Here is a 23,831-nt window from a genome sequence, read left to right on the forward strand (position 1 = left end):
CTGCCATGGTTCCCCCACCACACACAAATTGAAATCTGGATGCTGCATAGGAGAGAGAACATGCAGTAGTATTTGTCTTTCTGAGTCTGACTTATCCTGTTTAACACAAGCTCCGGTTCCATTCATTTTACTTAAAATGACATAATTTCATTTTCTTTATAATTGAATACAATTCTAGTATATATATACATATACATATATATTCTATATTCATTTAAAAAATACATGTATGTCTAAGGAACACATGCAAGCTTGGGGCATTTGGAGGCCAAAAGATACTGAATCCCCTGGCACTAGAGTTCCAGAATTGTACCCAAGCCCTCTGGAAGAGCATCCAGGGTTCTGAAAGACTGAGTCATCTCTCCAGCCTCATCCATGGACTTCTGGATGGACATCTAGGCTAGCTCTATTTTTTTAAGCTACTGTGATGGATGTAGCAGAAAACACAGGTCTGTAAACACCTCTGTGGCATATTATCTGTCAGACCTGCCGTTGTATGTCCGGAAGCCCTACTGGGTCACATGATAGCCATTTTTAGTTTTATAAGAAGCCTCCATACTGATATTTGTAGCAGTTTTACCAACAATATATGAGATTTCTACTTTTCCCACATTCGTGCCCAGCACTGTTGCTGTCTCTTCTTGATGACAGCCATTCTGCAGTCACATGGCATCTCAAAGGAGTTTTAACCAGCATTTCCCTGAGGGTGAAGGATGTCCAACACTTTTTAAAATATTTACCAGCTATTTGTAATCCTTCTTTTGAGACTGTCCTATTCAGCTAACTGAATGATTTGGTATTGGGGGTTTAATCTTCACAGTATTCCTTGTATGACATACAATTGGCCAATTGTATGTATCTTTCCAATCCTATAGTTCTCTTTCGATTTGGTGGTTGTTTCCTTTGTAGAAGAAACACTCTTTTTTTGTAATCTCATTTGTAAATTCTCGGAATGATTTCCCATGCTACCGGAATCATTTGCTGGAGTCCACTGACTGTACCTCCACTTGCTTCACCCTTATTTTCTTCTAGAAGATTCAGTTTCAGCCTTACATTAAGGTCTTTAATCCAGTGTTCAATTAACTTTTGTACAGGGTGAAAGAATGAGACCGACTTTCATTCTTCTACATGTGGATATTCACTTGGCTCAGCATAGTGCGCTGAAGAGGCTCTTTTTTCCCAACCAATTTCTGACAACTTTTATAAAACAATATCTGGCTGAAAGTGTGTGGCTGTACTTGGGTTCTGCCATTCTACCGCATTCATTTACATGTGAGCAAGCTATCTTATTTTTTCCAGAGTCAACTTTTCAGTTCTGAATTTATTATTTACCTTCAAGAAGCAGTCATCCTGACCCTTAATTCCATTTCCTCTCTTGCTTGCCCTTCCTCCAGCATTGTCTCAGGGTGTCATCTGCTTCACCTACAGACTGTAATGCACAGCAAATGGTCCACCACACCCATTAAATGGGCTTCTCTGTATCTCCATTTCAGAACCTACTCCAATCTATTCTCCACATTCCAACAAGAGTGGATTTTTCTTGACTTCTAATCTGATCATCTCGTGACCTTGCTCACAGTCCTTTGGAGGCCCATCTCCAGAGAACAGCATCTAAATTCAGTAGAATGCATGGCCACAGGCCTTCCTTGATGGGGTTGCCTGACAACCATTCCCAAACATTCTCCGTTATGTCACCATTCCTCTAGCTAAATCTGTACTACATGCACTTCCCTGATGAGAAGATACTCAGGCTTCTCCAGTAGTATGTCTGTTCCCCATGTTCATCTGCCTTTGCTGTATCTTCCTTTAAAAGAATCGCTTTCTATAACACCTCTAGTGAAACACTGTCACCTGCTAGGTCACCTCTGCTCCCCCCAGCAGTGGAGTTTGCTCTCCTTTATGCACCCATTGTGATGCTCGAAGCACAATACCTGCCACAGTTGGCTCTCATCATCTGTTGTCTTTTACTTTGATGTGCCAAGGAGCACAGAAGCCTGGCCTTTGTATACCTGGTGTCTGCGAATACATACAGAGCAAATGATGATGGGGAAAATGAAGGTGTTAATTAGTACATATACCTTGGCTAGCACTAAGTTGAGTACATGCCAGTGTGGGAAGGTTGAGAAAACAAAAGCAGAAACCAAAATGCAGAAAAGAAAATATACGTTCATCAAACTATTAACAAATAGCTAAGAGCCATAGTGGTCAAGTCAGGGTGGGCAGAGATGAAGGGATCACATGTCACCCATGTTAATAAGTGTTCTATTAAGTTCTCTCAAATTAAGTCCGAAGTATTTAAAGGTGGGCTACATGAACAGGCCAAAAGCAGTGGCAGGAGTGAAGGAGCAGCATTCAAAGAGCTGGCACAGGGTGGGCAGGGGACAGAGCCGCCCTCCTGAGAGCAGGGAAAACCAGGTGAATGTCTTCAAAATGATGGCAGCTGCAGAGTTAAGGCTAGTGCATTCCTACTGCAAAACAATTTAGCCTTCCTATCTAGAACTACGTAAGGAAGTTCCTTGTTCCTAGCCTCACTCCTAGCTGGATCTCAGAGCACTTTCTCTGACTGCACTGACCTCCAACTCCAGAGCCTGTGTTTATTCTTCTGTACCAAATACAGCTCTCATCTAAAAATAACTTTATTCTGAACCCATTTTCCTCTCATCTTGTTATTATAAATTCATTTCATATGCATAACTGTCAGGGCCCCTTAGAAATTAGAGAAGGAAAATAACCCATATCCAGCACCTTCCCATACAGCGTGCTTGTAAAAGTGATTTCTCTTTATCCCTTCTTGAATTGGCACAGCAACCCAGTGAGGTGCTGTTGTTAATGACAGCAAGAAACAATGCATAGAAACATTGAAGTGAGTACCAGAAAGTTAACATCCCCACATGTTCTTGTTAAATAAGTGGCAGAGGAAAAATTCAAGTGTACAGGTCTGCATCTGTCTGAACCTATATACCTCACCCTCTTGCCACTGATCATTCTCTCTCTAATCTAAGAATTTTAGAGGCAATATGAGCCCCCCAAAGCATCTCTTTTCTCAGGACAGAATGACAACCCTCACTCCAAATTCTTGGCACCAAGAAAGGTAAAAGAAAAACATAAATTATGAAACTCAGTCTACACGGTGAGGAGGGCTAAACTGGTCTTGTAATCAGGGTACCCTGAAGATAGGGGCTGGCTCAGGAAGAGAAGAAAAGTTCCTAAAAGGCCGGTTCAACTTTTCTACACCGTACTACCAGAGGGAAAGCCAGGTCGGCATTCATTCTCCGGTTTAACTTGGTAAAGGAGTTGCAAAGCAGAGAAACATGGGTAGACATTTACAGAACAAAAATACTGCCAGCTCAGAATCAGCAAACAGGAGGAGGTTCCTGTGTGAGACCCAGAGGGAGAGAAAACAGGGAACACGAGCCAAGGGCAACAAAATGCATGCCATCCCCCTCCCTATCCACAGTGGCTGATCCTAAACTGCATTTGACAAAACCTGTTGACCAATGAGAGGTCAGGACCTTCAGACTGCTAGAGTTCTCTCTCCCAGTCTAGAAGGAGTTTAAACTTTTCAACCAGCTTTAATTTTCTGACTCGCTTCACTCCTTGTTCTTACGCCTTTGCTGGGTTTATGAAGCATGCTGGCCTGCCCTTATATGGCTGAATCCTAGGCTTGGCATTTCCTGTTACTTCCTGTATACTTCAGGACAATTGAGAGTGTGTCAAAGCCAGCTAAACTGTTTAAAATTTCATCCTTCAAAGGAGCATGGCAGAACTGGGACATTTTTTTGAACACAGCATTGCTTCAGGACTATCAGAGAGGAGGCTAATTTTCCTCAGTCAAGTTTTATTCCACAGGGTCTTCCACACAACTGCTTAGCTTCTTTCTGCCAGGATCCATGGAGCAACCGGCTGACACAGTGATCAGGGAACCGACTACCCGAAGCTGTTTGGCGTTGTGGGTCATAGTGTTCCTGAAAGCAAAATAGCCAAAGAGCCTGTTAAGATTTTCCTGGACACATGTTACTTTGGAACCTCCCAGAGAAATGAATGGTTTTGGGTAGAGAGCCTACCTATGCTTACAACATCCAAAGTCCCTGTCCTTAGGTAAGGAAGTGTGTGTGTGAGTGAGTGTGTGTGTGTGTGTGTGTGTACAGACCAAAGACCATGGGCTTAAGAATTAATCATAAACAAATACATACACTCTCAGAATGCTGGAAAGAACACAGAAAGATCATAAACTGGATATAGGATCGTCAAATGAGCTTAGGAATATGGATACAAACAGAGGATATCTACAGAAAAGACAAAAGCGTGTTTCACAGGCACCCAATGAACAGAGGGAGGGACAATGGGAGGAAGAGAGAGGGGCAGAGAGGGAGCAAAAGAGATAGAGAGGCACAGAAACAGAGACAGAAGAATTTGGCAAGAAACACCCTTTATCTTATGCCAAACACCAAGAAAGGGGAAAGTGCATTCCATCCTGAAGGTAAAGACACACAGGGACAATCACAAATCTCAGATGTCCGGAAACACCAGCAGCAAGCCAAAGGCAAACTCCAGGGACAGAAAGTCAGCCTGGTCCGATGAGACTCAGACGAAGTCCTGAAGAGGACCCGCGGAGGAAGAGACATGCAGGGGCGTCCAGGGGCACACGGGACACCAGAGAGCCCCGTGTCCGGGTTCCTGATGCGCCTCCCCGAGTGGCTGCAGCCGGGGCTCCGGCCCTGGACGGCTGCGGCCTGCGGGTGCTATCGCTACGCCCTAGCCTTGCAGAGCCCGCACTTCCCAGCTCTGCTCGGGGCTGCCCCTCCCCCGGGAAGGTGTGTCCCTGTTTCCTCACCTGAAACTTCCTTAGGAGAAGCCGGTCCCTCCCTCCCGTCCGGCGGCAGGGGCGGGCCGCGGGTGGGGCGCCGGGGCGGCCTGGCCTGGCTGGGGACCGCGGCGGGCGCCGGGACCTGGAGGGGACTCTCGGGCCGGCCCGAGGCAGCATGTGACTCCGACCAGGTGGGTGTCCTCCTCTCTTCGCAGCCCCTGGCTCCAGGTAGCCTTGGAGCCCCGCGGTCGTAAGCCAGGGGCGGGAAAGAAGTGAGAACTAGGCCTCCCCGGGGACCAGTCCCTGCCAGGTCCCGGGGCGCAGGCTCCGGAAATGGGGGGCTGGGCCAGTGGGCCGGGCTCCGAGTGAGGGGCTGAGTACCTGGTGGGGAAGAGGAAGGGAGCAGGAAGGAATGGCCTCTGGAAAAAGTTTGCTTTCCAGCCAGGTCTGCGCCTTGGAAATGGGCACCCTGCCCCGCGATGTTCCCCGGCCAATAATCCGAACTTTTTTTCCACCCACAAAGTCGGGGGCCTGGGGAAAGCGAACTCCTATGATGAGGAATTCTTGAGTTTCGATTTCTAGACTGTCCCTTACCTGGGAGTGTTATTGTCTCTCTCTTTTTTGTAACCTGGCCTGGGCCTTACTTCGTTATCTTCACGGCATTTCCCTGCGTACTCACTTGTGACTGTGTACACACCTCTCTCCGAGCCTCTGAGATCTGTAACAAAGATCCTTGTTCTGTGTCGCCTCTCCCCTATTTACCTGTCTATAGGGAGCTTCTTGTTGGCCTCAGTACAACAAAGTTCTCTGAAATGTGTAAGAGAGCTGTGTAGTGCAGCCAGCCAGATTGTGGGTGCAGGAGCCCATTTTCAGAGTCCTTAATTCTGAGCATCTTTATAAACGCCTTTTAGCAGAACTGGCCTGGGAGAATTCTTCGTGGGGCCTCAGTTTTCAAGTCTCAGTCCTCCCCCGCCCCTCCTGGATCTTGGGTTCCCAGGACCGTCTTGTCCTCCCGTCGGCCTAGCAGTGAACTCTGGCCAGCTCTGGGTCAGACTGTGGGGGAAGGGCACGCCAAACAGCGGAGGGCAAGAGGGTGGTTTTCCTTTCAGCTTCCTTCCTCCCTTGCTCCCCCACTGTGCTCCCTGCTTTACTTCAAAAGCTCCAAGTCCCAGAGAAACAACCCCCAGTGTGGCCTCTTCCAGACTTCCTGCTTTATCTACACCTGGGGTATGAAAGCTCCAGGCTCTATCAAAACAGTCATCATTTGTTAACCAGTCCTCAGGCCTTGGACTGAAACCGTGAACATTGAGAGGACATGGGGGAGGATGGAAAGAGGGGAAGAGCTGGGCAGGGGTCCGAGGTGTAAATTCTAAGACTGTGGTAAAAGAGGAAGAAGTCGGAAGGATTGGACAGGGATCCATCTTTTCAAAAGAATGCAGAAATTCCAGATATGGCAAAAGGTTTTTGATAAATCAGGGCTCCCCAGAGGGTATGGCTGCCCATAATGTGATTTGTCTGAGGTTGTCTGTGGTCACGTTATGCACTTGTCTGTTTTGGGGGATAGACAAGAAGACGTCATTGGTGGTGTCTGGAATAGTCACTTACTGTGTTGTGGGCAGAAATGGGATCTCTCGTGGGATCGTATGTTGAACCAAATGGTATAGAAACAAACGGGGGATGGACGGGTCTCCCCGCTTGCAGTGTGTGCAGAGTCAGCTGGCCACTCAGAGTGCCTGTAAAGCACACAGACAATGTCAATAAACAAGTCATACCTTACCTGAGTGGGTGGCCCCACGGCCACAGGTGGGCCTGAGGACTTAAGCATCCCCACATAGAATGTTATTATAAGACCATCTGCCCTCTGAGACCATTGATGGTGCGTAAGACATTACAGACTGGATAAAAAAAATGTGTATTCCATTCTTCACTGGGTCAGCCGGACAGGTCTTAGCAATGGTGTTGTACTACCCTTATGTTGGTGTCTTTGGAATATTGGGGCGGTAATGCCAAACACTGAACCAAGTTACCCATCTGTGTAGTGATTGTATGAGCAAAAATAAGAGGTGATCTTTTGGATTGAAGGTGGGAGATTTGTTTTCCTACTGTAAGCAGAAGTGTAGCTGCCATTGTAAATGCAGGCACAATTATCTTTGAAATCATTTTATACCTGGTGATTAGACGTGGGCAAGAGCTGAGGTGTTGGGGAGCGGTGTCTGGGGGAGACAGTGGAGGTCTGCTGGGTTCCATACTGTTAATAGGGTGACTCAGACCTCTGCCTCCTAAAAAGTCCACACCATGGGGTCTTGAAGATGCGAAATGTCTCTGGTCTGGAGAGAAGCCAGGTTCCTGGGATGCTGTGCCCTGTCTTCGCCTGTGTGCAGATAAATAGTGATTAGTCACCCCAGATGAGAAGGATATGGGGATGTTTCAACTCTTAACGGGACAGGTAGCTCAAAAAAAAAATCATTCTAATTCTAATGCCTTTATATGAGTAAGACCATGTTTTGCAGATTTCCTTTAACTTTCTCCACATTCTAGCCGGGTCATGCTTGTTTGTGTAGGGTTATTAAGGTAGAATTAACTATAGGAACTGAGGGTATGTGCTACCTTTGGGATGAATGGTGTATAAATAGGTGAGTCCCATATTTCTTTTCTTTCTTTTCTTTGGGGGGAGGAGGATTTTCAAGGCAGGGCTTCTCTTTGTAGCCCTGGCTGTCCCAGTACTTGCTCTGTACACCAGGCTGGCCTCCAACTCACAGAGATCTACCTGCCTCTGCCTCCAGGGTACTAGAATTAAAGGTGCACACCACCAGTGCCTGGCAACTACCATGTTTCTGCAAAGATAAAGACATAGTTGTGAGATTTCAGAGACAGACATTCATTGAGTCTTAGATCAGAACTGAAAATATCTGAACATAGTATATGTGGATGAAGTGTGGCTATGGCAGGAACTCATTTATAAATCCAGACAGTCTTTTTTTTTTTTTTTTTTTTTTTTTGATATGATGATGTTGGGAGATAGGGACCCGGATGATACAGATGCTGGTGAGGAGAGATAACAGGTTTGTCGCATAGTTTTCTGAGGCAGGTATGAGCAAGTTCCAGAAGGTGTCAGGGAACAAATGTGTTATTTAACATGTGGCTAAGAGAATAAGATCACATTATATATTATTTGTATATTTTATGCATAAGGACTAGTTAGAGCAGCTCACACACTGCCAGTTAGCTGGAAAAGGACATAGAAATCCTTCAACCAAGGCCCATTTATGTTAATCATATCAACTGCCCTATATAGATAATATCTGCACCTGTGAGGTGACCAGGAACTTGTCACATACTACATCTGCAAGTGCCTAGGGACCTGCCTGTTTGGTTATGTCAGATTCTATTGCATAGAGACTGCAAGGGTAGGTCAGTCACTGGGGTGTGTGTGTGTGTGCGCGCGTGTGTGGGTATGTGTGTGTGTGCATGTGTGTGTGTGTGTGTATGTTTGTATATATGTGTACATAGCCATTCTGCATGACAACAGAAGGCAGTTTAACGGGTAGGTTTCCACGTTAAACCTGGAGTTGACCAGAAAGGTACACAGCTGGATACTGAGGGGCCCAGGAACTCATAGGGTCCTCTATTGTGTTGTGGCTGGATGACTGGGTGCTTACAATAGACGCACATCAGGAGCCTTCATTTCAGGTTCATTTGTATCATTTGCTTAGGAAATGGAATCCTTGAGCCTGAGTTTTACTATCTATACACTGAGCAGAGTCTTGTGTTTCTAGAAAGGCCTCTGCAGCTTCCAGCCTTCTCTTTCTTTCCTAAACAGTCTCTCAGAGCACTACTGCCTGAGAGTCAGTTTCTATGACTTTTAAAGGTAACAGCAAGCTTTTTTTTGTGTTGTGTTGGTTAATTTTATTAGAACTGTGAAGGAAGCAATTTTTCCCATCTCTTATATATAAGGAAAAGGAAATTTAAATATATGAAATGATTTCTACAGTTGACTTAAAATTTAGTAAACCATCAAAAAGGCAAAAATGAAGCATATTTTTACTGTACATCTTTCCCTGGGTAGAGGAGACTTTACCTTTACGTAGAGGAGACTGCACAGTTAACATGGTAGAGGATGTGCCCTCATGGAGATCCTGATGCAGCTCAAAATGCTAGACAAGTTCCAAGTGTTTGAGGAGAAGCAGAGAGTGTTCTGGGACCAAATTCCAGCAGAGGAGTGTAACATATGAAGACTGTTGCTGAGAGAAAAGGGGTTGAGAGCTGAGGGTAGAGGCAGGTGCTGAAAAAAAGTAAGGCAGAGGCTAGATTATACAGGGTGTATGGTCTTTGCTGAATTTTTGGGATTACTCTCAAAGCTAGTTAGACGATACCAAAGAATTTAAACCACAAGTGGTATTTTGTATGGAAAATGAACTGTGTGTATGGAGTCTGGGGCTAGGCTGTGCTCCAGGTACAAAGATGTGTGAGCATGATATGAAAGCTCTTGACCAGGAGGGAAACAAGAGATTTATTGTGTATGTTTAAAATATTTATTGAGCACTTACTATGGGCCTACTGTTGTGCTGGATGTAGGCAATTGAACAAAGCTTGTCTCATACGGCTTGTTGTTCACTGGTTGAAACTGAGGTTAAATCAGATCACTTAATTATAAAATTGAAATGGTGTAAGTTTCAGTGAAAGGGAGAAGGCAAGTGAGTTATAATTTTTAATTCCATGAAATAGAAATGTCGTTTAACCCATCTGAGGAATTAGAAAAATTAGAAACCCGAAGCCTAAGTCGTGACAGCATGCTGGCACACATACCAAGAAGGAAAGTTCTTGTGACGTGAGTCACAACCACCACCAAAAGTGGGGGATACTGGCCGAATGGCATCTATGGAAACTGGGTGGAACTGGAGGGATGTGAGGCTGTGAACAGCACACAGGCAGAACTCATTTGAGATAGAAGTTGACGGGTGCTTAGACACTGTTAGAATGGCATGCAGGCCTGGAGGAGACAGGGGAGAGGAAACAGGCAGGATGGAAAGTGGGCATGCAGGCTACTTTTGAATTGCAATAAATTGAGGTGGCACCTCTCCATTGTCTTCTGAACTTTTTGCAAAATAGACTATGAGGTTTTCTTTTGGAACGTGAAGACAGGGTAGAAGGTCACGATGTTGGACATAGTGAGGGCAGGTAACCTGGTGTTAGGGAGAAGGACAGTATCATAATGAAGGTAGCACAGCTTTTTGCGTTGAATAGAGTAAGGGGAGTTATCTTTCCCTTTTCCAGCAGCTGTCTCTATAACTGAAAATAAAATTGGTCATTAGTTATAGAGTGCTGCTAGACACTATAAAAATAGGAAGATGAGTAAAATCCAGATGTTGTGGAAAGGGCTCATGTGTTGCACGTTGGTTGGCTACAGTAGCTTGACCTACTTTGATCCTGTGGTGGCAGCTCGGGAGCAAGGTTGCTCTCCTGACACTGCTTCTCTGGGCTGTTAGATGCAGGGTGTGTCACCCATCATGGCTGGTAGTTATCCAGGCTGAGTCACACCGAGAGTCCAGAGAGTTGACAGGGAGGACTAGACAATGGCATGATTGAATTTAGAGGGCAATGACCACTGGCAGTTCCTGGAACTCTTTGACAATGGTCTTTAATGCTAATTGAATAGTTTGTAATCAGTTTTTTTCCCACAAGACTACAATATCCACCAGGAGCTTTGTCTTGATCACTGCTGATTGCCCTACACTTAAAAGGATCACTAGGTAAATTGTGTGTGTGTGTGTGTGTTGTGGAGGTCAGAAGTTGATGCCACATACCTTCCTTGAAGGCTCTTCTCCATCTTATCTTCTGAGAGAAGCTCTCACTGTACTGGTGATGTGGGAGTGTCATATATCAATCTGTTGATTTCATTGGCTGAGCAATAAAGAAACTGCTGGCCCTGATAGGTTAAAAGATAGGTGGGCGGAGGAAACAGAATAGAATTCTGGGCGGAAGAGGAAGTGAGGTCAGACTCTGCTCTGCTCCCGAAGAGACACCATGCTTCTGCTCTCTGGAGCAGAGACGCCATGCTCAGCTCTCCCAGGCAACTCCAACCCAGGATGGACATAGGCTGGAATCTTCCCAGTAAGCGCACCTTGGGGTGCTTACACGCATTGTTAGAAATGGGCTAGTCCAGGTGCGAGAATTAGCCTGTAAGGGCTAGAGTTCATGGGCAAAGCAGTTCTTTAAATGAATACAGTTTGTGTGTTGTTATTTTGGGCATGAGCTAGCCAAGCGGCCGGGGTGTTGGGGACGCAGCCCCACCGCTTCATATTTCAACATACTGGTACTCATTGATTGAGTGGACTGGCTGACCAAGAAGCTCCGGAAATCCACTGTCCCTGACCACCCCACCCCTCCACATGTTAGGGTGATAGTCACACATTACTGTTCTCGGCATTTTTATGTGTATGCTAGGGTCCTTATGTTGGTATGCCAGTTGAGCTATCTTCCCATTCCCTGTAGGTAAATCTTTATTACACTTACCGACTGAATCATCTCCCCAGTCGTTCTAAGTCCTTTGGGAACTACAGAGATGGTTAACAGTTAAGAACACTTACTACTCTTTCCGAGAACCAGAATTCAGTTCTTAGCACACGTATTAATGGCTCAGAATCACCTATAACTCCAGTTCCAGGGGATCTAGTGCCTTCTTTTGGGCTCTATGGGCACTGCATGTGCATATAGCTAATGTTTAAATAAAAATAGTTTAAAAATTTTCTTAAGAGAAAAAAGAAATTATAGCTTAATTTAAAAATAAATAAAATTAAACGACATATAAAGGCTAGTGCTTATTTCATTGAATACCTGTCTTGATGAATGATCCTGAGTCAAACCAAAGCAGTTTCCCATTCATCTTCTTCATGATCTCTCCCTTTGGACACAGACGAGGCATTGGAAACTTTTGTTTTGTATTCTTCTTTAGGATCTGGCCCTGATGGAGGCTGAGGAGCCTGAGCATGGAGCATCTGCACCCAGCCCTGCCATAGAAGACTTTAAAACTGTCCCTGAAGCTATCATGAGGAGCAGTCAGATCCCTTCCCTGGAGCCTGAAGCTCAAGAAGGCCAAGACCCATCCTACAAGTGGGCGGATGGCCACAGACTCTTGATGAACCAGCCAAAAGATTTAAGGGACATGAGCTACCACACACCTGATAGTGTGGGATTTTTCTTAAAGGAAGTTTCTTTAGATGTGGAGAGCAACCAGGAAATCCTTGTGGCTGAGGCCTGTGACACTCCAGACCTGCAGGAAGCAGTTTCCCAGAGCCTTAAAGACCGACTGTCGAGAACAATAGCTGTCCCTGAGCTCTTGGCCTGTGGTGTTCAGGAAGAATGGCTAGACAAATCCAGTCAGCTAGACAGCAGTGTGGAGGCAGAGCTGCAGCCTGAACTCATGTCTTTGACATTGTCGATTAGCCCAGCAAAAGAAGAGGAAGAAACCCCTCCAGACACCTCTAATGCTAGAGGATCTTGGCCTTCCTGCAGAAAGCACCCTGGGGAAACTGACCAGTCTGAGGGGGACGGAAGTGAACTGCTGAGCCGGGGGAAACAGATGCAGCTGGAGGACACACAAGAAAAGCAAGGGCAAGAAGGCCTCCTCCAACCTCTGGAGGCCCAGGGACTGGAGGAACAGGAAGGACAAAAAGTAGAAATTCAGGAGGCAGGAACTCTGAGGGAAGACGTTTGTTCTGATGGTCTTCTTGGGGAGCAGGAAGAGGAGAGAGAGGAGGTTAATGGCATTGAGGATGAACAGAAACAGGATAAGGACCAAAACCATATAATGCTTGGAGCACAAAAGGAAAGTGAGGGGCTCAGTGAGGAATTGGGGGTTCTGGATTACAGTGAGTATAGTCAAGAGGACTGGGACAGGAAGGTTCAGGGTCAGAGGGATTCAGAGGAGGAGGAACAGGACAGGGAATTAAGAGAGGTGGAAGAGAGGAGGGCGAATGTGCAGTTTGCAGAGGAGCAAAGGTTAGTAGTGCAGTCAGAGAACGTAAGTGGGAAGCAGGCAGAGCATGGTGAGGCAGGAACAGTGATGCCAGTTCAGCAGCAGGAGGACGCCCTAGACTCAGGTGAGGGGGAGCAAGGGAATGGGGGAAGGGGTGGGCAGGCAGTGGAGGAAGGGAGGAGAACGGAAGATGATAAGTGTTGTCCCCTAGTGGATCCTATAGCTCCTGAAGGTCTCTCTCCAGGTTCATTGTTTCCAGGAGTCTCTTGCGTTGATAGTCCTCGGGTTCAGAGGCATCCTGTTTCTAAGGAACTGATACCACAAGCTCTGACTCCTGCACTGGAGACAATAGAATGGTCTCACCAACCCATTTCTCCATCTGCTTCTTTTGCTACTGAAGAACCCCTTGAAGATAGGACTCACAACAGCCAGGAAGAAGGAGTCAGGCTAAGGAAGGGGGGAGTATCCATCCAGGGGACTGAGGTTGTCTCTGCCAGTGTATCTGTGACTCCTAGGACACCGGATTCAGCCCCTTTCAGTTCCACCGAAGTCTTCCCCCTCGCTGCCTCCTTGTCACCTGTTAACGCTCAGGTTGTCCTTCCTGGGAAGGACACCCTAGCAGCCTGTCTCTCAACTGACACTTCACCTCATTGTGGGGCATTTGAGACTCCTCCGTTACCTGTAAAAACTACTAAGGACCCATGTGCCACCTCTGACAAGGACAAACATCATAGCCCTCTCTGCAGCTACACTGGAGCCACCCAACATCTAAGAAGTAACTCGTTCCCAGGCTTTCACAGGACAGAACAGACTCCAGACTCTGTGGGAATGTCTTCTTCTTTTTCTCATTTGGAACTGCCGCAGAGGCCCCCCAAACCTGCCATCTATGGCTCTCTAATCCCAAGGAGAGACAGAAGAAGCAGGGACGGTATCATCTTTTCAGATTCCTCTACTCCTTTTTTTCCTGTGAGACAGGAATTTGCTTCAAATCCAGAGGGACCCAGCGATCTTTATGGCAGTCAGCCGTGGAGCTCCCCACAGAGCTCAGCCCTTGCCACAGGCTCTCCTGTGCCTGCTTCTTCTCCATCCACTGTCTCCATGGATATGAGGATACATGAAACTTTGCCCCCTCCTCCCCCAGAAAAGAGACATAGCTACAGTTCCATCATGGAGAGAGACCACCATCTTCATGCCGTAACCCCCGCCCTGAAGCGACATAGTCATCCTCCTCCCTTGGCCCTAAGTTCGGGGCTACATGGATCTCCTAAAGGCCCATTTCCCCTAGTTCCTGACTCTGTTGTGGCAAGGCAGCATCGCCCTCTGCCATCCACCCCAGAAGACCCCCACCAAACTCAGACCTCCATCCCCCCGAGGCTGAGATACAACAAACCATTACCCCCAACACCCGACGCTCCTGAGCTCTGCCATTCTTCAAACTCTCCCTCTAGTGTACCAAAGATGTACAGGCCTCTACCCCCAGTTCCTCCCTCTGAGCCACCCCCCTTACCCCCCAAGTCCAGGGAAAGAAGCAGGAGTATCCAGGGGGCAGTTAGACATCCAGAGGGTCAAGCCAAACCAAGGCCCACTGGCCAAGACTGGACAGCCTCTACTCTCTCTGTTGGACGGACCTCCTGGCCCCCAGCCACAGGCAGATCAACAGACTCTTTGGCTGCCACCAGTAGGGGTAACAGTGAAGTGTCACCTGGCCTAGCTTTCAGCAACATGACAAACCTTCTAAGTCCCTCTTCCCCTACCACTCCCTGGATCCCAGAACTTCAGAGACCTAGCAGTAAGGATGAGTTAGGGCTCACTGAAGAGTCTGAGTCCCCAGTGAGAGGATCGTTTAGAAGACCAGGTCCTCAGGAGAGATATGACACACACACACGGAGGTCATCTTTGGGATCAAGAAAACAGTCAGAAAAACCCATCCACCACCAACTGGAGAAGACATTCAGCTGTCCCGACAGGCAGGACCCAGCGAGGACAGAGGGTGGCAGTGAACTGGCTGTCGGCCAGGCATCCAGCAAGCACAAGAGCTGGAACCGGCAAGGGCTGCGGAGACCTTCTCTTTTGCCTGAGAGTGCTTCAGGTAAGTGGGATGCAGAAAGTGCAGAAAAATCTGTTAGGCGAAGGTTTTCTTCTAGTTTGTCCATTTCCAGGGTCTCTACTGTCCTCTCTGCAGCCTCACTCAGCTGCACATTTACCATCAACTCAGAAACTCAAACTCAATAGCCCCGTGATCCCATTGTGGTGTTCTTCCTCCCTTTCTACCTTTCCATCACTAGCTTGCCCAGGAGTCCACTTCTTCCTGAAGTTGCCCGGACTCCCTCCATGGCTATGTCTTCTTGCTCTCTGCCTTGACGAACATAAGGTACCCTTTCTTGGTGCATTCTCCATCTTGCCTGAAGGCTGGGGGGCATAGCTGATATCAGTCTTCCATCCCAACCAGAGGGCCAGGGACACAGGGTTCGGGACTCTGGAATACCTCTCTCTGGCTTTAGTGTTGTCTTCTCTTCCAGGTTCTGCTAGAACTGTCTTCCCTCTGCTCACCTGTGTCTCCTGCTCATCCTTTCACTTTCCCTAAATGCCCCTGTTATGTCACCCGTTTCCCTTTCCAGATTTAAGAAACTCAGGCATGGGAAGACCTCCTGGCTCTTCAGACTCTGTTGTTTTCCGGTGAGTTGCTCTGGCTCCTCACAAACTCAACTCTATGGTCTTCATTTATGACACTAGGATTTCCTTAGTAGGTCTTCATTGGATAAGGATACTGGGATCCAGAATGCCTGGTGCCTCTATCTTCAGAAAGTAAGGAGAGGAATAGAAAGGCACCAGGCCTGCCAGGAAGGGAGGTGTTTGGACCTAACCAGCTCTGCCCACTGTGTCTGAGTCAGCTGTTCTCCTCAGGCATATGACTATAAACAGTCTCCTTCCACATACTATTTGGGGTTATCATTTGACATGCCCCGCAGGATTTATAAGTTTTCCCCAAGATCGCAGGATCTTCTCCGGACTTTGAGATAAGGGAGAGGAGTTAAATAGAAAAATCCATGATGGGGACAGGTTGAAGCCACTGTTCTTTCGGTCCTGATATCCCATCATGTATGTGGAGGGTTAGGGAGTTCTTCATCTAAAGTCACTTAAGGGGTCTTCTGTCTCATGGTCAACAAGCACCCCAAACCCTGCCTACTCCACAGGGAGAAGAAACCAAAGGAGGGGATAGGCTTTTCAAGACGTTGCTCCAAGCTCATCAACTGTGAGTATCTTAAAACAGGTCTCTAGGCTCAGGTGTGCTCTCTGCCTAAAGTGGGTGAGGGATCATGACGGTCAGCAATCGAGTGGTGGTGTCCAGAAGAAAGGGTTGCCGGAGGTCAGCCATAGATGGCAATTTCTGGCTGCGGGCCTCCACTCACTTCATTTTCTCAGGATTTTCTCCTCCCATGAATCCTCACCCACAGCCCAGCTGCTCTATCAGGAGTACAGTGATGTTGTTCTGAACAAGGAGATCCAGAGCCAGCAGCGGCTGGATAGCCTGGCCGAGGGACCTGGAATCTCTTCCCCTCGGCATCGCCGAAAGGCAATGGTGCCTTCAGACTCCTACCTCCAGCGCCTCTCCATGGCCTCCAGTGGCTCCCTCTGGCAGGAGATCCCTGTGGTGCGCAATAGTACTGTGCTACTGTCCATGACGCATGAAGATCAAAAACTGCAAGAGGTACCACCCAGGGCAGGGCAGAGAAGGGGGAACAAAGTCATATTTGCTAATGTTTTATCTCCTCACCTCTGCCACCAAGAGCAGGCCGTCCCTGCCCCATGCTCCCCTGTATACACAGTGACTGCTCACTGCCATGCTGAAGAATGTGAACTGCTCTCAGAATCTGGGCACTTTCCCCACTTCCCATATTCATTATGTGCCATGTGTTCCTACCTGTAGTGGCTAGGGTCATACAGAGTGACCATACCTCTACATCCGTTGGTAGAGACATGGATGTAACTTCTTCACCACTGCTTCATGATGAGCTAATCTCTCCACTTCCACAAGGGTTTCAGACAAGCCACATAGTCTTCCTGCTGGCTCCTTTGAAGAGGACAGCCAGAAGTTGTCCTTTGGTTCTTAGATCTCACTAAGGCTTTAAAATGTCCCTGCTTGTCATCACTCCCAATAGCAAGACGGTAGGAGACAACACTTATCTGGTTCTAAGCTGCGACCACTACTAAGTTCTCCATACGCAGTTTCTGCTTTCAGATCTGTCTGAAATCGGAGGTAGAACCTTTCTTCCCAGGGAGAAAGTAGGGCACTGTGGGATAGAGGACTATCTGAGTAGTTAGGTTCTACAACAGTTGATCCAGACATGCAGCCTTTACTCATACAGGTTGCTTGAATTTGGCCAAATCACTTGCTCTCTTTAAGTATTGTTTCCCATTTGTAAAACAGACACAAAGAGTTACTGGCAGGAAAAAAAAAAAAAAAAAAAAAAAGAGAGAGATAAATGGTTACTACAGAATAATTAGTCAGAAAATATGGCTATTTGAATTTTGATGATGCAGACCTGCTTCATGTACAAGAGTAATAACCGCAGACAAGCTGGATCATTTCACTGCAAGTTTTAAAATGCATATATTGAGAAAAATCGCTAACCTGTCCTGTATTTATTTCTTCCCATCAAATAATGGGAAGATGAAATGAATGCTCGCTCCCTTTCCCTGAGTCTTCAGTAAGCTAGGAAGTCCCGAGGGTTTAGACTCCAGCCTTCACTCTTCCTTCTTGTTGACTTTGTGACCCGAGAGACCTCTGCACCAGTACAGTATACATACACGTTCATTTCATGAAATAACATCTTGGGGGCCTGCAAAGTTCCTTCACAGATTCCATTCCTTTTAACAATCATGTATGTGTGTGTGTGGGGGGGGTCACTATATCTATATAAAAGGACAAAACAAAAACACAATTCCAAGTTTCAGAAGCTTAAATGAGCCACCTTAGGGCATATGATCTTTGGCTGCTATGTAGAGGATAAATGTGCAATGTCATTGTTTGGGGTTATATAGAAAGATCCTCTGTGGCTGGCTATCTGACACCAGCAAGGGATGCCTGTCTTTCTCATCTCGCCAAGTGTTCTTACTGAAGCCCCACTTGGAGACCCCACTGGTCGTGCCTGTGTCGTTGCGCCCCCTGCTGGAACCTCCACACACATTCTTAAGTGTTTGGTTCCCTTTTAAACTAAAGCTTTTCTCACATATCTTTTCTCACATCTTTCCATTTCTCCTCAGACCTCAAACTGAGCTTGTCACCTTCCTCCCTAAGTCATTTCCTTCAGAGCACTATGGCTTCATCAGCAATTCCATCATCCAACCACTACCCAACTGAAGAGAAAGGTGTTGGCTTTGGCTCCTCCTCTGTGTGCCCCACTTCCAGCAAATAAGCAAAGTCTTCCAATTCTGCCTGCTTGGTGCTTAGCTCAGTCTACTTCTCCCATGCCTATGACGGGCAGACTTCATCTCCCATCTAGACATGTTACTATTTCCCACCATTGTTCCTACCTCTTCTAGACTTTTCCACACTTTGCTAAAAAACACTGTCATTCAAAAGAATACTAAACTACCCAGCTAATTCCTGTACTTAGAGAATTTTCCCTTTCACATCTCTTTGTTTTTGGAGACTGGATTTAGAGAAACCATGAAACAGTCATGGCTGTCCTGGAACTCACTTTGTAGACCAGGCTGGCCTTGAACTGATAGAGATCTGCCTGTCTCTGCCTCCCAAGTGCTGGGATTAAAGGCATGTGCCACCACTGCCTGACCCTTTCACGTCTCTTTAAGCTCATATTGTGCTGTACTGTTTACATAACCCACCAGCCCTCATGCCTCATTCCTACTTGTCCCTCTGGCTTTATTTTCCTTTTTTCTTTTTCTTTTTTCTTTTCTTTTGTTTGTTTAGTAAAAGTTCCAGAAATACTCAACTTTTTTGTTTCTTTCTTAAAAATTTCATTATGTTTTTTAAAAGTATTAACTACCTTGTTATGAGGTCTAGCAGAGTATATTTTATTGGTAAAATGATTACTGTGATGTAGTAAATTAACATAACTGTGATATCACAGGATTATCTGTGTATATGTATGAATATATCTTTAAGTTTCTGGAAAAGGTAGCAACTCACACATATTGTTCAGCCCCTAGATTGAATCTCATGTGCTCAAATACTCTTCACATCCCTGCTAGGCTAAGTTATGTTTCGTGACTCTGAGTAATGATGTACCTACTTCAGTGCTTGACCCTAAAACATTGTTCAACAACTGGTATCTACTAGAGAGTTCATAAAAGTATTCATTAATCTTCCTCTTATGCAACCCTCTAGGCCAAATTTGAGCTGATTGTGTCAGAGGCATCTTACCTTCGCAGTCTAAACATAGCTGTGGATCATTTCCAACATTCAGCCCAACTCCGGGCTTCCCTCTCCACCCAGGATCACCAGTGGCTCTTCTCTCGTCTACAGGATGTGCGAGATGTCAGCACCACGTGAGACTTCTTCCAAACTCCGTTCTCTCAACCTTGCTCTTCTTAGCCATTGAATTGTCGGCTTCTTTTCTTCCTCATAGAAACCTTCTCTTTATCAGAGTCTGGATAAGAGTGGTCCTGGGCTCGCTTCAAGGAAGGTAGATAGGAAGAACTAAGAAGAGGGGAGAGTGTGAGGGTTCATAAGTCTTTTAATAGAGAATGAGAAGTGCTTTCTACATTGATGTTTTGCATACATTCTGTGCATGCACTGTAGTGGACATAAGATATAAAAATCACTGAAAGATTGGCAAACCAGAAAGAAGAAAAATAGAATATTAGAATTCTATTTTAATTAAATTAGGATTAAGCTAGTAGCAACCTTGGGGAGGAGGTACTGCATAGCAAGGACAGAGAATTAAGGAGAGTCAGTGGAAGTTAGTGACTGATGGAAACAGCAGTTTCACGCTCAGAATATACAGGGCTGAAGTATGCTGAGCTGGGGCCCCAGGACCTCATGAGACTGTTTAAATACTGTGCAGGTTCCTTTCCGACCTTGAAGAAAACTTCGAGAACAACATCTTCTCCTTCCAAGTGTGTGATGTTGTCTTGAATCATGCTCCTGACTTCCGCCGAGTCTACCTGCCTTATGTCACCAACCAGACCTATCAGGAGCGCACCTTCCAAAGCCTAATGTGAGAATGACCCCTATCTTTCCTTTAAGGGACTTTGCCGTGACCTTGACTCCATCCCCAGCCCAGAGTGCTCCTGAGAGTGCTTGTTCTTTTGCCCACTATGTCAGCTGATGTCTCAGAGCATTCAACATATCAGGTTTTCTCTGCAGTCCTATCTGAACCCTGTGCATGGGCTCTCACCATCCCTAAGTTCCCCGTGCCTTCACTGAGCCCCCATTACTCTCCATCTTCTCCGCCCCTGAGTCTTCCTGCTCCATCTAGGAATAGCAACAGTAGTTTCCGAGAAGTCTTGGAGAAGCTTGAGAGCGACCCCGTCTGCCAGCGCCTGTCCCTCAAGTCATTTCTGATACTGCCTTTCCAGCGGATCACCCGTCTCAAGCTGCTGCTTCAGGTACAGCAGATACTTCTCTGGTCCTTCCTTGACTCAAAGACATGATCTTGGAAAGTTTGGAGGCAAAAGATCATCCATTCTTTATGAAGTGTCCACATCATGTGGAGGATGTGCGCTGTTTCCCAACTGCTCACATCTTTCTCTCGCGGAAACCTTTGCTTTAGGAACTGTGTCCCTGACTTCTGCATCAAATATTCCCCAGTTTTCTCTTCCTGTTTAGCCATCCTTCCTCATATCTGGCTCTTGTCAACTATTTGTTCTACAGAACATTCTGAAGAGAACCCAGCCTGGCTCCTCAGAAGAGGCAGAGGCCACAAAGGCACACCATGCCTTGGAGAAGGTAGGCGGTCATCACATCCAATAACCGATAAAACTCATTTAGGGATAAGTCTTCCCCTTCCTGGTACTCATGACTGAAGAAAGTATCAGACATGGGACCAGATTAAGAGGAGAGCCAACCTCCTTGCATGCCCTGTATTGATTTCTTCACATTTCATATCTAGCAACGATGTTTCCAATACCACAGTCCCTTATCCCAGTGTGCACCCTCATATCAGGTAGAGAATTTCAGCAACCTAAAACATGACTTTGATGCTGTTTCCTCTAGCTTGTTAGAAAAAACCGAAGTTTGCAGGCATCTTTCCAGATGGCCTTCATGGGCCTTAAAGCTCAAGACCCTAACACAATGATCTTCCCTTTCCTTCCCCTGATCTCTTCTCAGCTGATCCGGGACTGCAACAGCAATGTGCAGAGGATGCGGCGGACAGAGGAGCTTATCTACCTGAGCCAGAAGATTGAGTTTGAGTGCAAAGTGAGCTGTCCCTGGCACACCTCCCTGCCTATGAGTCTCTCTAGCCTGTCCTCCACACCATCCCCTGACAGTCTTCTTGTTTCCATCGTCTCCAGCCTCCAGCTGCCCTTCTCTTCATTTCTGGAATATGCAAATGATCATTTTAGTTTATAAGCCTTGTTAATAGGTGGAGGCATAGAACCATGTGTGGATTTATTACCTTTGGAGGATGTAAATCAATAGACGTATCTGACTGTACATAAGGAAACTGCCAAGATTATGAGAAAAGGGGGAGTGACAGTAGTTCCTGGAGGAGGAGGAACAGTCAGTAAATGGACAGAAGGAATTTCCCAGAATAAGGCTATATAAGAATTTAGGGCTGAATAACGCTTGACTCACATATTTTATCAGATCACTTTTAACCTAATCAAAGCAATATGTCAAAAGCCTCAGAACCTCTTGTCCAAACAAATATAAAATGGATTTCCAGCATTGAAATTCCAGTGCATCACAGATACCATCTTTTCCCTAGAAGGGAAAGGTAGTCCTTCTCTAAGTTCTACCAGGACTCTTTACCCAGGCCCCAGTTCCCAGCAGACCCACCTTGATCTCCTTACCCTCAGCTCCGTGCTCGATTCTGCCTGCATATCTTGGCTCATGCCATCATTAAGGAAAGAGCAGATAACATAACTACCCCTGATCCTTTGACTTTAATGATGCGGTGTTGTGCCCTGCCTGATCATTAACATCTTCTCCTTAGGCACATAGACATCTGCTCCCACATCATCCCCATTCGATCAGAATCACAGGATTCACACACCAGTGCAGTGTAGTTAGATGGCTCCAAGGGACACAGAATCTGGATGGGTTGGTTAAGAGCAAGAGGGAAGATCTAGAATTGGTGTTTGGTAGGTCAGGCAGGACTGAGAGGAAGCTCATGACCTGCCTTTTCTCTCCTCGCCACCTATAGATTTTTCCGCTGATTTCCCAGTCTCGATGGCTGGTGAAGAGTGGGGAGCTGACGGCCCTTGAGTTCAGTACCTCCCCAGGGCTGAGGAGGAAACTGACGACTCGTCCAGTCCACCTGCATCTCTTCAATGACTGTCTTCTGCTGTCCCGACCCCGAGAGTCAGTGGCTGGGATGGGAGGCAGGGCATACGAAAGAATGGGATAGGGCTAGAGGGACACTGCTACTAATGGATCCCTCCTCAGTTAGACAACCCACAGTCTGAGTCATGAGTCATAGCTTAGAGAACAGAAGTGTGTGTGGGGGGGGGGGGTGTTAATGATACCAAATTACATCATGAAGTCACAGAAACGAACCTGGCCCATGTTATAGACATGAGTAAACCACAGCAAAGAAACACCATCTTAAATAAGTTTATCTGTTCTTTAAGTCATGCCCAGCATATTAGCCAATACAACCACTTGGCTAATTTCAGAGTTTAAACTCTGGTTCTTCGGAGCTTAGAAAGTTAACATTGGTTCTTCTGTCTTCAGCTCCTTAAAGTGGTGAATATCACTAACTGCTGTAAATGGTTGTTTGAGACACTGGGATTGTCGTATTGAGAGCAAGTTGAAGCCCTTGTATGGATTTTATATGAATACAGTATGTAGAAATTAAGAGCAGAGAGTTTGAGTCTAAGACTATGAGGGTCAGGGTGAAGTACAAACTATAGAATCAGACTTAAAAGACTTAACATTTTGTAGGGGCAACCGGTTCCTGGTATTTGACCATGCTCCGTTCTCCTCCATTCGAGGAGAGAAGTGTGAAATGAAGCTGCATGGGGCTAACAAGAACCTCTTCCGTGTGTTCCTGCTGCAGAACACACAGGGAGCCCAAGTTGAGTTCCTCTTCCGCACTGACACTCAGTAAGATGGGGCTGGGCACAGGAGTTGGGGATGGGTGTCCCTGGGCAGAGAAAATCCCCAGAGCATGGCCTCCACACTTGTGGCGTGGGGATCATTCATGGAGGAACCCAAGGCCCTATAGCTAAGCAGTGACTTGAAGGAGATTCAGCGTGCAGTGAACATGTAAAGTTGCCACTGTGTTAACATCTACTTTACAGTCTTTACTCAGAAATCACAAGGTCTGTGATACATCATGAGGGATTCGCACTGGTACGGAATGAGCAGAGAATCAGATTGTTGTATCTGTATCTCTGAGAGATCAGTTCATCTGTGTAACCCAGAATCAAGGCTGTTGGGCACTTATGTGGATAGAAGCCATTTTGAATGCTTTCTGCTTTCCCTCAATCTTTTAGCTTTATCCTCCATTGAGGAGAAATCTATAGCGCTAAGAAATATGAGTTGCAATCTTTCCAATGATAATAAACACATGAAACAATCATAGATACATACTGTGTTGAGAGTTTAATGATAACTGTAGAATCGCACACAGTGCTGCACACTGAAGAATACCCAGTAGCTTTCCTGGAGCTCCATGAGACACAGGAAAAGGTAGTCTGTTCAATTGTTAAACACCTCTGTGGTTTAAGACTCTGCATGATGTGAATGCTTTTCAGATTGGTTCCTTGGATGACATTTCAAGAATGATCAATGGTCCCTATCTCCATTCATGGAACAGAGAAAATAGTACATGAGTTTGTATTTTGGATTTCACCCGAGACAAATAGTCATATAGAGCTTTGGGCAACATCATTTTGGAAAAGTGAAAGTGTCACTCT

The 23,831-nt window shown here is 46.2% G+C and overlaps 1 protein-coding gene and 1 long non-coding RNA gene across 2 annotated transcripts in view; one reads left to right on the forward strand and one right to left on the reverse strand.

Annotated features, from left to right (window-relative positions):
• Positions 1-5,833, reverse strand: LOC126515083 (uncharacterized). Its single transcript, XR_007595745.1, has 3 exons — positions 5,402-5,833; positions 4,835-5,188; positions 1-3,965 (listed from the first exon to the last, which is right to left on the reverse strand). It is a non-coding gene; the product is annotated as an uncharacterized lncRNA (long non-coding RNA).
• Positions 4,869-23,831, forward strand: part of Arhgef5 (Rho guanine nucleotide exchange factor 5) — a 23,466-nt gene continuing 4,503 nt past the window's right edge. The window contains exons 1-12 of the mRNA XM_050164413.1: positions 4,869-4,998; positions 11,760-14,871; positions 15,401-15,458; positions 15,977-16,035; positions 16,238-16,491; positions 19,132-19,292; positions 19,811-19,963; positions 20,225-20,354; positions 20,620-20,694; positions 21,076-21,165; positions 22,115-22,272; positions 22,855-23,016. Of these exons, the coding sequence (XP_050020370.1) occupies positions 11,772-14,871; positions 15,401-15,458; positions 15,977-16,035; positions 16,238-16,491; positions 19,132-19,292; positions 19,811-19,963; positions 20,225-20,354; positions 20,620-20,694; positions 21,076-21,165; positions 22,115-22,272; positions 22,855-23,016 (4,400 nt within the window). The 5' untranslated portion in view covers positions 4,869-4,998; positions 11,760-11,771. The remainder of the gene's footprint in view (positions 4,999-11,759; positions 14,872-15,400; positions 15,459-15,976; positions 16,036-16,237; positions 16,492-19,131; positions 19,293-19,810; positions 19,964-20,224; positions 20,355-20,619; positions 20,695-21,075; positions 21,166-22,114; positions 22,273-22,854; positions 23,017-23,831) is intronic.

The sequence above is a fragment of the Alexandromys fortis genome, unplaced genomic scaffold, assembly GCF_014885135.2.
Source record: "Alexandromys fortis isolate MF-2015 unplaced genomic scaffold, M_Fortis_MF-2015_v1.1 scaffold_133, whole genome shotgun sequence".
NCBI lineage: Eukaryota > Metazoa > Chordata > Mammalia > Rodentia > Cricetidae > Alexandromys > Alexandromys fortis.